Raw genomic sequence first — 16607 nt, forward strand, 5'->3', positions numbered from 1 at the left:
CAAATATAGCAGAAATTCATAGCTGCTCACACAAATGCAGGTTTATTCAGACAACCGAAAAACAAAATGTGAGATGTAAAGGTGAGAAGACATCTACGAGTGGGTGTAGAGTATGTAGCCAGAGTCTGCAGAGTCTCAGAGGATACTGAACACATAATAGGCTTCTTAATGTCTCTGATTTTAAGTACAAAAATGGACAACCTAACTCGCAGTCCATTCAGGATTGATCCTCACTGAAATGCTTTAAAACATGGACAAAATAAATAAGCATTAATCAGCGTAAACATACATCACGTGCAAACTATTTGGGACATCTTCCTCGCGTTGACTCAAAACATTCAAGTGGCACATTAACTCACCTCTCTTTACATCTCCTTTGTTATCAGCATAGATTTAATAAGGCAAATCAACAAGAGATCCTGGCTTTTACCTGGATTAAACTCATTAGTGTACATCAAGAGTACATGCCCTGATAATTCTGTACCTTCACTACTATAAATCACAGGCAACTTTGAAATCATGATATAAAATACGGCTTATTGAGGCTGCACTCCTGGAGTAGCTCACGACGTCTTCGACCTGTTGACTCCCAGTTTCCTCTGGAAGGCATTCCCGTCTCCCTTGGTGGCTTGCTATGGGATGAATGGAGGTTCACTGTTAGATAAAAGGGAGCTCTATGTTTATTTTAGTTATAACTGAAACTTTCTCTTGTACCTTGTTGATTTCTTTGTGTTTTTCTCGGCTGACAATCTCCTCTATGATCTCTCCTTCTCCTCTCACCAATCTGGAAGGAAAGATGTTGGCATTTTTTTAAGAAGGCATGAAAACCTGAGCTGTAGAAATTATAACATGAACAGTTCGTTAGTAAATAGTAGCAATTTATAAGCAACATCACAACATGTGAATTATCGTGTATTAGCTCTTCTGAGAAACTTGAGGTTAGACTGAGATGGAAACTAGAGTGTTTGATCATCCTGTGAATCTGAACAGACATATGAACAACAAAAACTGCTCCTTTACACTCACCTGCTGTGGATTTTTAAACTACTAGTACGTACTCTGTAGCTCTGGCTTACCTGGTGCGTCCTGTTTCTGGGTCCACCACCCTGCGGATCACGCTCTGTCTGGCCTCGTACTCCTCTTTGGTGAGGGGCCTCTTAGTGGAGAGTCGGGCCTTCTGTTCGTCTGTCATCACTGCAGAGGAAGAATTCACTAAATATGACTTGTAGGCTTTGGGAATTAAATTTCTGACCAAAAATGGTTCTAAAGAAAACAGGACATGGCAAAGTGAAAAGTGAGTGTATATTGCTACTGTGATATACTGTAAAATCTCATAAACCATGACAGAGAATGTTGTCTATATTGCCAAATCCTTGTTCTCCATCTATCTATTTAGGCGGAGAACAAACACCAAATATAACAAATAAGTGAAATCCCAATTTCCTAAAACCTAAGGAGATGTCTTCAAATTTCTTGTGTTGTTCAACCAACAGTACAGTCCTATTAAAAGACAGTGAGAAGTAATGTAATGCCCCACCAGGTCCGAGCTCCACTGCCCCCTCATCACTCTGCCACACCTCCAGGTAGGAAGGAGGTTTCTCTGCTGGAGGACTGGGCAACAACACCCCTGCTTTCTTCTCCTTCTTCTTCTTCAGCTTCTCATTCTTCTTCTTCTCCTTTTTCCTCTGTTTCTTCAGCTTCGTCTTTTTCTTCTTCGACTTCTTTTTCTTGGATTTACTTTTCCTCCTCTTCGTCTTTTCATCACTCGACGAGGATGAAGATGACGACGAAGAAGAAGAGGTGGCTGAAGAAGAGGAGGAGCTTCTTCTGCGCTTCTTTCTTTGTGTTTTCACATCTGAGGGAGAAACAGAGAAGAAGTTCAAACGATATATCTGATAATAAGACTTCTGTTAATATCGAATCTTGATAATTTCATTTTTTAAGTCCCAACCTTGACTCTTGTGTGATGCTTTCTTTGATCTGCTTCGACTCCTGCTGCTGGATGAGGAAGACGACGACGATGAAGAAGAAGAAGACGAGGAGGATCGTCTCCGTTTCTTCTTCTTCTGTTGTTTTTTCTCTCTGCCACCTCTGTCAGGAGATCTGCTGCGGTCCATCACTGAGACAACAAAACGAGGGTAAAAACACACGGAAAACCTGGTTGAAGATCATAGAAATAAGCGAGTGTGTTGCAGCAGCCACAGAAGGCGGAAGTGTGCTCGTCCTCAATTTCCTTCCGTCGGCCTCGGGAAGGACGTTATTAAGGTTCCTAGTTCCTACTTTAGTATTGTGAGTATAGTATATTAGTATATGAAAACGGCCAACAAAGGCTCCCAAGATAAATCTAGTAGAGTAGAGTAAAAAAGACAAATATATGTATGTAATTTTTTATTTTAATCTTTTGTGACTTTTTTCATGTAAAATACTGGATACTTTCACCCCTCCAGAGCCATTAATAATCCTTAAAATTATACAGTGTGAGGAAGGAAAAATCACTCTTTCACTCACCAAGGCCATAACCTGTAATGGGGGATCACAAGTAGACTGTGCTTTGTTTCAAGAGATCCCAAACAGGAATGTTCCCTTACCAGCCATTTGGCTGTTTATTATGTTGAATTGTCATATAAATATGTCCCCTGAATCTTCCTTCTGCTTTTAATATATTCAATTAAGCTATTTAAAAAAGTGCCGCAGATTGCACGGTCCCAACCAATATATTTCATCCCCTGTTGCCCCCTGTAGGTCCTCCCTATAAACCTGTGGTACCTCCCCAAGGATGATTTGGGTACCAGGTCTGTCAACAAATGACAGAAAGTCTCAGCGGGAGAATCTGACCCTTTGTGTTTGCAGGGTGAATGTCTGCTCGTAAAAGTTCCGAGTGTATCATATATTCAGGTCGCACTAATCATCGAGTATTGTTGTCCCAGTCTCTGGCGTCCATGTCACGTTAAAGTGGGTCAGTGAGTGAAAGGAATGGGGTGATATAATTGTGGGGAATTATTTTTGATAGGGGTCTAAAGAGAGAATCAGTTGGTGATCCAGGATATTATTTGAAAGAGAGGGTGCACTGATGTAGAATAAAAATGTCTGGCATGAAGGAAGTTAAAAGAAAAATGACACCCAGCAAGTTCAGATCTAGTTGAGAGATAACACAGAGATCTGAGGTGGTTATGTTGCCTTTGTTATGCGAAATACAGAAAGTTGGATCAGAAGGTGAAAATAGGAGCAGGTGGTTATTTATACCGCTGCTAAGAGGCCATTACTTATAATACTAGTGCCTGAGAAGTGAGTTATATTTGGAGTAAGTGCATTAATGTGAATATGATACTGTAAAGAGAGTACGTGTACAGAATCATGGACACCGTTCTTCACTGTAAAGGAAGGGACAAGAAAGCACAGGAAGCATCACTGTGAGAACATATTTGTAATATTTATTTCAAAGTTTTTACAAAGGCAATTGTGAATCTTTAAAGCTTGTATATTTATAAACATACTTGTTCCTGATGATGTTGTTAGCCCTTATCACTCTTTGTACATAAGGCTAAACTAACTGAAAGAAACACAACAGACAGGCCTCAATTGCTCTGCATTAACTGCTTACTTGCTTCAAGTTAAATACTGTAACCTGCCTCCATTCATGTTTAAATATTATGTTCACTGTAATAATAAATAAAACAATCTTTCAAGATTCCTTAAAACTCCCAAACACCACAGAAATACATTGCAAGTGATAAATACGGAAAAACCCTGTTACATAAAACACGCAGCTGCATGAGTGAATGTAACAGTCTAAACATGGCTGGACTTGAAGTTGGGAAAGGTTAAAGATGTCAGCAGGAAGAGAATCTTGAAGCTATAATCTTTCCAGTCTGTGTGCAAGGGGAGCTCCTCAGGTTCCTCCAAGTAAAAAATAAGATGGTGGTAGTGTTGGAGGGACTGGAATGTGTCACTGTTGCTGAGATTTTCTTCGGCCCATTAGGATGCAGCTGCCATGCGGATCCTCTCTGGGGGATACAGCAGAACGTTCTTAGCTGCTTTGATAGTGTTCTTCATAAGCATCGCCACAGTCATGGGTCCCACACCTCCGGGTACAGGGGTGATGAAGCCTGCCTTCTGTCTCACGGCTGAATTTAGACAGGAAAAGGTATGACGTTAAAGACACCCGAGACACCAAGGATATCCTTGCAGAAAAAAAGATCATGTTCGCTGTCCAAAACTTACCTTCAAAATCCACATCTCCAACCAGTCTGCTCTTTCCAGTGACTGGGTCCTGCACTCTGTTTATCCCAACATCTATCACTGCCGCTCCCTCTTTGATCATGTCGGCGGTAATGAGGTTTGGAATCCCTGAGAGTTCAGTAAACACACAGAAAACCGTCAATCTACTAAAGAAAGATCAGATCAGATTTAAACAGTTCAGTCATGGTCAGATGCAGGCAAACAAACTGTGACACAAACCTGCAGCAGCCACAATGATATCAGCGATCTGAGTGTGTTGGCGAAGTTGCTCCTTTGGAGTGTAACGGTGAGAAATGGTGACCGTGGCATCACCTGCAACAGAAATAACATTTGTATTCATACCGTATATTTAAACCCACTATCTTTAAACACACAGATAAACCCACATGCACTATAACCAACCTCCGGGCCTCTCATGGCGGCCGTCTGTATGCAGTAACATGGCGATGGGCATGCCCACATTCTTGGAGCGTCCTGCAACCACGACATTCTTCCCAAGAGTAGGAATACCTGGAAGACGAAAATCCGGAGAATTAGGTTAGATAGTTTGTTCAGCAGCATTTCAACCCTACGAGGAAGTAAGTGGTCACTCCTGTTACCTGTGCGTTTAATAATTTCCCAGACTCCCCAGGGAGTGGCAGGAAGCATGGTGGACTGATCCAGGCACATGCGACCCACGTTAACTACGTGGAAGCCGTCCACGTCCTTGGTAGGGGAAACTGCATTACAGATTGCTCGCTCATCAATGTGGTCTGTCAGAAGACAAAGACAAGTTACAGTCAGGACGACTACATCTCAAACGTTTGGTTCAACAACACAGATGAGTTCAGAAACGTTCACAAATGCACTTATTTAAGCATGTATAGGTGATTTGCCTTTAACAAAAAATAATAACACAAAGCAGTCTACAGGTAGATGATTCACTATACTCATTGTCAATCTTTCTATTCCACTGTTCCAGTTTCTCTGTACCTGGCAAAGGCAGCTGGACCAGGAGGCCATCCACACGATGGTCTGCGTTGAGTTTGTAGATCAGGTCCAATAACTCCTCCTCACTGATGTCTGAGTGCTTGAGAATCGTCTCACTAGAGATTCCTGTGGGAGGTTGAAGTGTGAAAACAACTAAGCATTTGCTCTTTTGTTGTTATATTGTAGAACACTTGTGTTTACACAAACGTATGAGGACCGTGGGTGTTTTTTCTTACCGACATCAGCTGCAGCTCGAGTCTTATTCAGGACATAGGAGTGACTGGCTGGGTTGTCTCCTACCAGAACCACACTTAGATGGGGTCTCCTGTGGCCAGCCAAAACCCATTTCTCCACGTCACCCCGGGCCTCCTCCCGTATCTGCCGTGCTAGTTTCTTTCCTGAGATGACCACCGCCTCCTGTCTGAGAGTTGGCATGCAGAAACACTGGAGTCAGAGTCGATAACTTTCACGCTGTGACAAAGAAATTTCACTCAATCTAGGGCTGCAACTAACTATTTTATTCACTATTCATTATTTTTTTAATGAATTACTTACTTTATAAGTTTTATTGATTAAATTATATAAACAAAGAAAAGCTAATAATTTAATATTCTTTCAACTTGACCATCTGAATTATCTTTACAGTACTAATCTAAACCCAGTAGTCTACTGAACACAGTCTCTTTCATGGCCATTGAACAAGGCTTTTGACACCAGAAACCTGTAATCAATCTCAACCATCTAGCCTGAGCAAGCACCAATTCCAGCCTCTAAAATTAGACACAGTATGTCTCCACCTGACAGAGTCATATGCTTTATGAGCGCTTGTACAGTGGTGTGACAGTATTTTAAAGAGTTGATGCAAATTTGAAGAAACAGGGGTCTGATGGTCAAAACTGTATGACTATATAAATTGGGTTGACCTTTCATGATGCTTTGTGCAAATTTCAAAAATGCAGAGATGGTTATCCGTTATATAACAACAAACAGAGAGCTGTGGTAATGAGCCATAAACAGTGATGTAACCGCCCTTTTATTCTGCCAAAACTAATTAAACCATACAGAAAAGTATCACATCTTTGGGAAAAAATGGGGTGAGACCATGGGGCCAGTGAACCAGGTCCCGGAGAAAATGTGTCGAGATTACAGGGGAGTAAACGGCTCTGTAACCTCATACGAGTTTAAATACAACGCCAGTCTTCTGAGGAGAAAATCTCTCTCTTTTCAAATGTATGGCCACATAAGCATGTTAAATACCCCATGTGAAGTGAGACCCTCCTCAGAGGAGAGTTGTCTTTTTGTATGCTTTTCTTCTTTTGTTATTGTTGCATTTTTTTGTATTTGATCTATTGTTTTCTTCTGTACATGTTACTCCTTGCAGTGTGCATTTAATGTAAAGCCTGTTGAGTTTATGTGTAATTAAATGTATTAGACACATAACATCCCCTTGTTCGTATCTGATATACGAATGCTTTAAAGTAGTATATGCTGTGATATATGGTAATAACTCATGAATAGCATGACACAGGTTTCAAATTACCCATCTTGTGCCTTTGGAGCTGCAGATCATGTGCAAGGGCCACACGAGGTTTGAGTTTTTGAGGCGTGTGTGCAACATTAGTTCATAACATGTATCTCAGTCATGCTGCACTCAGCACGTTTCCAATTAATACCTGCACGGGGTGCTGCTAATTTGCTATCTCTACGTTGGCATTACCAACCATAATTTCTGCTTTTTTAAATGACCGCATGTCGTCCAGGACAGAGTGGCCTTTATGCATATGCAGATATCTCAGCACCTCGGTCTCCAGCTGAAACCTGGCTCCTCAAACCACAGGGTGCAAGCACTCAGACCGATTTCATCAGCCAGCCTGTGGTTGCAGTGTTACCGGCATGACGCTAGGGGCGCAACAAAATGTGACCAACTGCGGACATTTAGTTCAAATAATTAATATAAATAATAATAAAACGCACGACCTTATCTATGCACACACGCTATTACAGAAGACCGGCCAATAACGAAATGTATTGAAGAGATATATCTTCTCATTTTGGAAAGAAGAGCGCCGGACATGTCGTAAAAGTGATATTAAATGTATCCAAATTAAAGCAGATTTCAGAGCTGGTGGTCACACTCACCTTGAGACGGATGTGTGCAGTTTACAGACTTGATGCTGGGTGTGTTGGCACAGTTTCCTGAGAGTCCTGACCGCTGCCATTCCGACCGGCTGAGAGGAGAAGAGACACCGCGGCTCGTTACGTAACGCACAACCGACACCCGGGCTGACAGAGAGTATCTGTGAAGGAGGAAGAGGAAGAGGGGCAGCAGAGAAGCCTTAAAGCCCCTCCCCCTTCATACCCAGTGCCTGCGTCACTGTCATCTGCTGCCACGCCTTTAATGCCAAGATAATACTGTAAGTTTCCAACGAAATGAACTGTCCCCAGAGCAGCAGGGAAATCTATCTGTCTGTCTGTCTGTCTGTATTCATTTTTTACTTAAGCAAAAGTAGTAATGATAAATTGTAAAAATACTCCATTAAGTCTTGTGTTCAAAATGTAAGTAAAAGTACAGAAATAATGTCAGCAAAATATAGCTGAAGTATCAAAAGAAAATGTACTCATTATTCAGGCTGAATAGCCCCTGTCAGAGTTACATTACTATATGTTATTGGATTATAATTAATGATATATTAATGTAGAACAGCATTTCGCTGGCCGAGGGGGGCTAATTTTAAGTACTTTAGATATACTGTTGTGAATTCTATTGTACTTTATAACAATTCTTTGGATTTTATATGCTCACCATATTTTTTTTATTAAAAATCTATTAACAACGTAACTAGTAAATATAGTAGAGTAAAAAGTACAACATTTCCCTCTGAGAACAAGTGGAGTAGAAGTATTAAGTAGTAAAGTATAAATGAAATACTCAAGTAATGTACACGTACCCCGAACTGGACTTAAATAGAGCAGTTGAGTAAATGTACTTTACACCATGTGTAAACAGGGCCTTAGTTACTTTTCACCATGGAGGGATTAACCTGTTTGGGGGCCCCAGGGCAATAATTTGGGCCACTACTGGTCCCCCACCTCTTGTGTATTAGTACCCTGCAGAGGCCATATGCCAATCTTGTACAGTGCACACACCAGGCTATACACAGCCCCAGGTTATATATTTGTCAGCTAGTTTCTATTAATTTGATTAAACACAACTTTATTTAGGAATATGTGCTGTGTGAGCACAATATAAACTAAAACAATTAAGTAAGCAAGTTATTGCAAATTCCGTAACACAGTTACGAGTTGCTCCCAGTCTATGAATACGCCTAAATTTTGGCTCAGATGCACTTACATACAGTTAAATACAGATAAAGGCGGTTTCAGTATGAAAAATGTGGGCTTCTGTGTCAGAATGTTCCTATATTAGATTTGTTATACCAATAAGCTAAAGTCTAAGGACTGATCTAAGTATATTATCGGACATAAAATTATAAGTGTAGTTACAAACCTACATTATATGTGGGGAGTTGTAGTAACTACATGCGGCCGGGAGGGGGCGACAGTCTGCCTGCCGGGCTGCAACAGAGAGCCGATAGAGGAAGAGCCACTCTGGGTGCAGTTCACGTTAGCCTAACTGTTAGCAGGCATCGCTGACAAGTGGCTCCTAGGGTCTAATTGTAAAAAAAATCTGTTCACTAAACCAGAGTTAGGAGTTGTAATCGAGGCTCCAAGACGACTGCCCCGCCAAGATGAGCTTCCTGTTGTAAGTAAAGTTAAGCTAACAGCCGCTTGCTAAGTTACAGCCCGGAGCTTGCGGTTAACGTTAGCTACGCTTCTACGAAGTTCATCAAGGGAACTAACTGGCGTCAAAATAAGACACCGTTACAGAAAACAAGTCAGCTAACCGCATTGCAGTCCTAAGACGTTTTGGTTTAACTTAAACTGCCTTTTCGTACATAGGGTTATCAGTCGTCGTAACATTATTTGTGAGCTGTGTTTATTTATAGGTTTCAAGCACTCGCCAAGTATAACTTTCTAACTAACGCATGTTACGTTGTAACTGGGCTAACCTGATGATTAACGCCAGCTCACGGTTGGTTTGTCAACGTAGCTTATATTATCACCTTTTCATGTATTCAGATAAGACTAGACATGTTAACATTAGTCATCATCCACACCTTTGCTGTCTTAACCTCGTTGGGAGGCAGCTAAAACGTCGAGCAATGTAATTAACTGTTGTTTACAGTGACACTGATACTGTCGCATTTCCTGTCTGATGTACTAATGTATTACCAAGTGAGTAATCATCGTAACTTTATTTACATGGCACAGATTGTACAGTCATGCCTCTGTCACACTAAAAACGAGCCAAAACAAGTTGGCGTAGATATGTGGCAGCGATTACAGACCGTATCAAGTTAATAGATGTTCACTATAATGCCTTCCTGCAGCTGCTGATTGCACAAACCAGACAGGAAGGATCCTCACATGTGAAGGCCCAAGAGGAGCATCTACTCCCACACGAGCCTTTTAAAAATGTCACTGTCCTGCTAGAGTACAGACATTTGCTTAGCTCCACGTTTGTTTCTTTGCAGTGGCAGTCGCTCATCCAAGACATTCAAGCCCAAGAAGAACATCCCAGAGGGCTCCCACCAGTATGAGCTGCTGAAACACGCAGAGGCAACACTGGGCAGTGGGAACTTGAGGCAGGCTGTCATGCTGCCAGAGGGAGAGGACCTCAATGAGTGGATAGCTGTCAACAGTGAGTGGAGGGATACAACAAACCTATTTATAGAAAACATCACTCAGTGCACAAACTACCATTTTGCATTTCTAAACTTAAATGATCCTTGTGCAGAGGTCGAACATTTGCATCACCAAGTGGTAAAAGAAGAGAAATATGGTCAAACTAACACACAGAAGCAAATTGGTAAATTACTGGTCAGAGAGTTTAGATTGTTTACAGAGTAAGGAGCAGTAGTAACAGCAGAAATATTTGAAGGGCAATTTACAAAAATATAATATAAATAATGAGGACAGGTGAAAATGCAGCATATACACAGGATATACAAAAATGTGGTTTGGTTGTATTCACATAATTAATTCTACAAAGGGCCATACACATGTGCAGGCATTGAGAGAAAAACAACTTAATTCCCTATTTAAAATATTAATTAATGGCTGTAAATAATGTTTTCTAAAAATGCAGGTCACAGACGGTCTGCGTTCTATAAAAAGACCAGATAAAGCCACTGTATGTATAGAAAAGTGACACTGTTTAGTTTATTATTGTTATGAGCGTACACATTCCCACAGAAGAGAACCAAAAATTAACCCTTTCTTTCAGCGGTGGATTTCTTCAACCAGATCAACATGCTGTACGGCACCATCACCGAGTTCTGCACTGAGACCAGCTGCTCTGTGATGTCTGCGGGACCAAGGTAACAGCCAACAGTGTCCTTTCAATGCATGTAACTTCTTTTTGAGTACAGGGCTTCTAATAGAGCTTTTCACATTAGATATTTTGACTTGTCCCAGTAGGAAAAGTATAGATGTAAATAATAAAATGAACAATAGCAAAATTCCATTTAACTGTTTTGTTGTTTGTTTTGGGATGTTGGTATTGTGCATGTTAGCTCACTGTCACATTGTCATGGCTTATCGAGATACTTGAATAGAACAGAGCTATTGTTAATGTTATTAGTTACACCTGTGCTTTTCCTACTATGACAAGTCAAAATGTCTGTAGTGAAAAAAGGCTTCGTAGCCAGTAGAAAGTATCGTTTTACAACATTTAACAATATTGGATCAATTACAAAAAGGACAGAGAACAACATCTCTGTATCTGTATGTATCTCTGTATGTATAAATGTATCTGAGCCAAATATGAATGTAAGACATCAAATCACTGATTCACTTTACTATGTCACATCAGTTTTGTGGCATAACAAATAGAGCAGAATTCACCTGCAGGTCATGACAATTAGCTTAAATACTTTTAAGTTAAAAGGCTTGTAAAAGTAGAAGATTAAATAGATGGTAGGGAGAATACTTTCTTTTTGTGAATTACATATGTATGTCATTTTAACATGTAACATATAATCGTAGCTTAAACTATCCGGCAGTGAGCAGCTGAAAAATGGACCAAATGTCATTTGGAAAACATTTAGGCAAATTACGTAAATGTATGCATTTACGTAGTTTTAGGAAACAGGGAACTTGACATGAGTTGGCAGAGACACGAGGTGTGTCACACAAATCTCAAGCGCTTTGAAGAACATTACAAAACATGAATAGCAATCACAGGGCTTCATAACACACAGTAATATGATTTTACTCAAACATTTGTTATGAAAGGCACATTATCCCACTGCTACAGGTAGTTCAGCATTACTTTACAACAGAAGGAACCAGGATTTAACAATAATTAGGGATTGCATGCTACTGTGTTTAGGGGCTATGAGAGACACTACCTGTTTTAGTGTTTTAGCCATGATGAACATTTTTTACCTCAGGAACTTGAGCTGGGATGTGTGTCTGGTAGAAACTTAATTTCTGATTACACGCATTTATGAAATAAAGGGGAAGTTTAAGTAAGTCAATTTTTAATTATGAGTGAATGAAGGTAATTATGCTCCCAGATGTAATACTTAGATTCATTCAGACTGAACCAAAATAAACTGAACTGAAGCCTTGTGAACTGAATTTAATTGAGTTTAAGGTCAAAATCCCCATCATAATATAGTTTAGTTGATGAAACATTATTTTGTCTTAAAGTTGGAAATGATCTGTCGTGTATAAAAGAACCCAACTACAACAGTTAATCTGAATGTCACGAGTAAAACAGGAATTAAACTTTGCATGTGGTCCCTGTAGAAGCTATTTAGTTAGAATCTAGATTTGGCACTTCCTCTATCCTCTCTCCTGCCAAGACTGTGTTCAGGCTCTTAATCAGGAGGAAGAGACCGGGGTTCACTTCCTGTTGACATAGCTGCCATCATAGCATACTTTTGCATTTCCCCATCTGCTCTTTTTTTTAGCTTATCTACTACTTAACAATGTTTTCATATCCTGACAGAAAGTCAGAATGAGTGCATGTCATATGTAGGTCCGCTGTTACTAATGAATCGAGTCAATAATACAAGATTTCAATTTGTTCTTTCTCTGTAGATATGAGTATCACTGGGCTGATGGAACCAATATTAAGAAGCCTATCAAATGCTCCGCACCCAAGTACATCGACTACCTGATGACCTGGGTGCAGGATCAACTGGATGATGAGACACTTTTTCCCTCCAAGATTGGTGAGTTTTGATTAATAAGGCATTGTCAGTCAGAGGTTTTCCTCTGCATGGATTTGGAATGAAACAATGATCATGTGATAAATGAGCTGGTCTCACAGAGTTGTGTAGGACTCATAGCCCTTTTCATTTTTCTGGTACTGCCCATCCTTTTTTACATACTTTTGATTAACCAAATAAGCTAAAAGTACAGCATCTCGATAAACTTTAGTCTCATTCTGGTGCAGGCTGAAAGGCTTAGAGGAGGTTGAAACAGCATGTGCTCTTCTCTTGACATCAGCATTTTCCACCACCTTCTGTCCCACAGGAGTTCCCTTTCCGAAGAACTTCATGTCTGTGGCTAAAACCATCCTGAAGCGCCTGTTCAGGGTTTACGCACACATCTACCACCAACATTTTGACTCTGTGATGCAGCTGCAGGAGGAGGCCCACCTCAACACCTCCTTCAAGCACTTCATTTTCTTTGTTCAGGTGAGATTATCCTGCTTCAGTGTAGGGTTTAATCACTGCCGTGTATCTAAAGCCTCATTCGGACATGTACTGTTATTTTGGCATGTTGTTGAAAAGGAGTCCAGAGTCATTTTTCCAAAAAAGTTGCTCTGGCAATCTGCTTGCTGAAGAACTAGTAACACGTCTGTAAAACTTTTATATGGCTCAAGTGTGAATAAAAACTGTCATACTGGTAAAAGCATTAACAAGATAAAGACGACCACATGTATGGTGTTCATATAGTATGCAAACCAGTCAAACTAGGAATGAACCTTTAAATGCTGGTCCTTGATCAGTCTCGAAGCCGCAGACTTGACTGAAGAGAGTTATAATGGCTTGACGTGGATCCAACACTGAAATGAAAGAACTGCTCTCCCTCCGTGCTACAAAACAAGACATTATAACAGGATGTGGCAGTAAATAGTCTTTTGTTTCATACATTGTACATACCACACTGTGAGTCTCGTCTCTGCCAGATGCCAATTATTATGCAAGCACTGAGGCTCTATCTGCAACAGTCCTGTCATGTCTGAACAGAGTCTACATGGATCTTTTCCATAAGCTTCCAAAGCTATTACTTGAGCAAACAGATGAACCCAGCATTTTTCTGGATTATATGTCCAAAAGGGGCTCAAGAGAATTTGACATGGCAGAAGGATTTGGCATGTGTGGTGTGATAAATGATCAAAAGATTTTGTATGGGCAGCAACAACTTGTCATACAAATTGTTTAAATGTACAAATATGAACAAACTTAAATAACCCATCTGGTATTAAATGTTTTTTTTCTTGTAGGAGTTCAACCTTATTGACAGGCGAGAGCTTGCTCCACTGCAGGACTTGATCGAGAAGCTTGGATCCAAGGACAGATAGACATTTCATCACACATCTTTTTTACTGTTTCTTTTTCTCCTTAGTCTCTCTCTGTGACCTCTGCTACCTCTATGACTTGACTCACTCTTAAAATCTGTGCCTTCTTCATTTCATCAATGTTTGTACTGTACTTTTCCTTTTATTCATTCTGTTGTCTTTTATGCTGTCTTTGAGCCTTTTTTTTCCATTTTGCCGCTCTAGATCATATAAAATAGTGTAGTGTAAGAATATTTTTTTCACAGGACTGTGGTTAACAACTCTGTAAGAGCAACCTACTGAATTTTATATTGGACCAAGGACATTTGGAAGTTAAAGTAAAAACCAGCTTTTTTTCCTCCAGAAGTTGATGTATACTGTTTTGATTGTCTAAACACTTTTTAGTTATTGATAGGCAGTTTTCTTTTTTGTTAACTTTTAGCTTTTGTAATTACAGTGACTGACCAAATATCCCAATCTTAGCTTTTTTTAAATGTCCATCATTAGTGTACAGTGGACAGTAACAGGAAAGATGGCAAGACAAGTGGTGACATGAAATAGGTCTTGCGTGGTGGACAGTATTTTCAGTGTAACATGAAGGCAGGCACAAAAATGTACCATTATACAGTATATAGCTCTCTTGTCACAAGCTGGTTGTGTATCTGATATCCCACGTATGCTAATGTGCTTCCTATTGACATGCTCTTTGACACAGTTGCATGTGAAGACATGCAGACGATCATGAGATGCCTTTGTTCTTGCTCCACAAAAAGCACCATCATCGTCTGCATCATAGCTATTTCAATTTGATCATGCAATCTTGTGTTTTGCACATTTTTCTGCTATTTTCTTAATTGAAATAGTAAAATGCAAGATATGGTGCTTACAGTGATACTTTTAATCTGCTTGATAGTTATTATTAATAGCCACTTAAAGCTTGCTTTTATAATCATGACCCCATAAAGGAGTTTTATAGTAGAAAACATCCTGTCAACAGCAAAAATAGTCTAATGTGAATTTTTAGTTTTACTGTAATTTTAATTCATTTCTGTGGTGCAGATTCATTGCAGAACTCTGCATATTCAATGCTGGTACTTATTTTATTTTTTACTTAATATTTTCCCCCTAGATTGGAAAGAAACTATTGTACCTGTGCGCGATAAGGATGAATGACCTGAGATGTATGTAGTTTTTTTCCACAGATGTCTTTGTTAGTCTTGGTGCATCTTTGTTATCATGGTCCTTTCCCGTGCTTAACTCTGGCTACAACAGCGGGGCTGTTTGTACTGCCATCCTTCTAACTAATGCAGCTAGTATTCGTCATATATGGCAAACTTTGAGCAAGGGAATTGGTCCATAACCTTCTTCATGTTTGGACCTAAATTCATAACATGACATGACAATCATGTAACCAAGTAAGAGCTGACAGATAACTTAATGCATCACCAGGAACCAACCAATGTGATTGGGTGCAGCAGTGTGTTTATCATTTGTATCATTTTATAATGATTAATTAAGAAGTTGAAAGCCTTTCAACAATGTGAAAAAACCTTTCATTCACTTTAACTGCGATTTATCCACTTTTAGACCCTCAAGTTGCTAGGAAAAAAATTCACGCCAGCAACCATCAAGTTAATCATCTACAGGCATATAAATATTTTGCAAGACGGAGCTATTTTAAAGATTTTATTTGAATACGTAACTAGTCCTTTCTTTCAATCTAGTCACATATTTTTGAAATGTATTGCTTTTTCTCACAATTTTGTTTTTAAACTTCTGGCATGGAGTTACATTTCGTATGACATTGTAAAATAAATGGATGACTTTACCTTTTCAAATAAGGAACAAGGGCTTTGAAATGAATTAAAAGTTTTATATATTTACAATAATGGTCCAATCATTGGGTGGTCATTTTGACTGGGAGGAGGTGCGAGGACGTATGTACTGCGCCCGAACATTTGCTGTAAATAAGATCAGTGTTTTATCAGAACAAAACTGTGCCTTACAAAAATGAAAAAGTCTGATATGACAGTATTGGTAGATCAAAAACTCAATAAACACTGAAAGGAGAATACTGTGTTGATTTTCATTTTGTGTATACTGAAAGTCTGAAGGACTTGTACTGTAGAGATTGATGGATCAACAGTGAAGTATTGATTCTTACATTCCTTGAGCATCCTATTGCAACATAAAAATAATATCATAGACACCATGTTTTATGCAGATGTCAAACTACACAACGGACACATTCCCACTTCCGGCGTAGACAGGAATTAAAAGACAAAGTGACGGAGTCTAAGCACTTGCTTGCTGGGCCGGAATCCATAAGGTCAATTATGTATTTATTTTTGAAACCTTTATCACAATTTCAGAGTACGCGTTGTTTGCAATATCAGATAACGGATCGAAAGTTAAAGCAGTGGTTTCACCCGAGATGTTTTACAAGCGCACGGTGTTTACTCAACCAATCAAAGTCGAGCCAGAAATTTATGTGAGTATTTTTGCCCTGAGTATTGACTTACAGTTTGTTTTAACCCATAATCTCTGGAATATCTACGACCCACAAACATTCTAATCACTATTATATTTAGTGCATCTAGACCAGGCGATATTATAAAGTATTCAGGTAGGATCTGGTTTGGTTGTGCCAATGTTAAAGGAGGCGGAGGGGAGATGTACGTAGACAGCCTGAGAGGCTGTACTCGGGGTTCTATACAAGTCAGTCCGTAGACGGAGCAAGGAGGAAATAACTGTTTTTTTT

At 39.7% G+C, this 16607-nt stretch overlaps 3 protein-coding genes across 4 annotated transcripts; 1 reads left to right on the forward strand and 2 right to left on the reverse strand.

Moving 5' to 3' along the window:
• Positions 1-15: 15 nt before the first annotated feature.
• Positions 16-2183, reverse strand: arl6ip4 (ADP-ribosylation factor-like 6 interacting protein 4). The gene is made up of 5 exons (XM_070904763.1): positions 1952-2183; positions 1538-1855; positions 1077-1194; positions 715-784; positions 16-632 (listed from the first exon to the last, which is right to left on the reverse strand). The coding sequence occupies exons 1-5, from the start codon at positions 2115-2117 to the stop codon at positions 564-566; spliced, it is 741 nt and encodes a 246-aa protein (XP_070760864.1). The 5' UTR covers positions 2118-2183; the 3' UTR covers positions 16-563.
• Positions 2184-3409: 1226 nt separating this feature from the next.
• mthfd2 (methylenetetrahydrofolate dehydrogenase (NADP+ dependent) 2, methenyltetrahydrofolate cyclohydrolase) lies at positions 3410-7502 on the reverse strand. The gene is made up of 8 exons (XM_070904123.1): positions 7348-7502; positions 5445-5629; positions 5212-5334; positions 4839-4991; positions 4642-4749; positions 4459-4551; positions 4222-4347; positions 3410-4124 (listed from the first exon to the last, which is right to left on the reverse strand). The coding sequence occupies exons 1-8, from the start codon at positions 7425-7427 to the stop codon at positions 3976-3978; spliced, it is 1017 nt and encodes a 338-aa protein (XP_070760224.1). The 5' UTR covers positions 7428-7502; the 3' UTR covers positions 3410-3975.
• Positions 7503-8832: 1330 nt separating this feature from the next.
• Positions 8833-15918, forward strand: mob1a (MOB kinase activator 1A). Of its 2 annotated transcripts, none has more exons than XM_070904342.1 (6): positions 8833-8971; positions 9804-9970; positions 10556-10649; positions 12379-12512; positions 12817-12980; positions 13793-15918. In XM_070904342.1, exons 1-6 carry the CDS (start codon positions 8958-8960, stop codon positions 13868-13870), a joined length of 651 nt encoding a protein of 216 aa, XP_070760443.1. In that variant the 5' UTR covers positions 8833-8957; the 3' UTR covers positions 13871-15918. The 2 variants fall into 2 exon arrangements, with proteins under 2 accessions (XP_070760443.1, XP_070760444.1); XM_070904343.1 differs by having other exon boundaries at positions 8833-8968.
• Positions 15919-16607: the final 689 nt, after the last annotated feature.

The sequence above is a fragment of the Enoplosus armatus genome, chromosome 4, assembly GCF_043641665.1.
Source record: "Enoplosus armatus isolate fEnoArm2 chromosome 4, fEnoArm2.hap1, whole genome shotgun sequence".
Lineage (NCBI taxonomy): Eukaryota > Metazoa > Chordata > Actinopteri > Centrarchiformes > Enoplosidae > Enoplosus > Enoplosus armatus.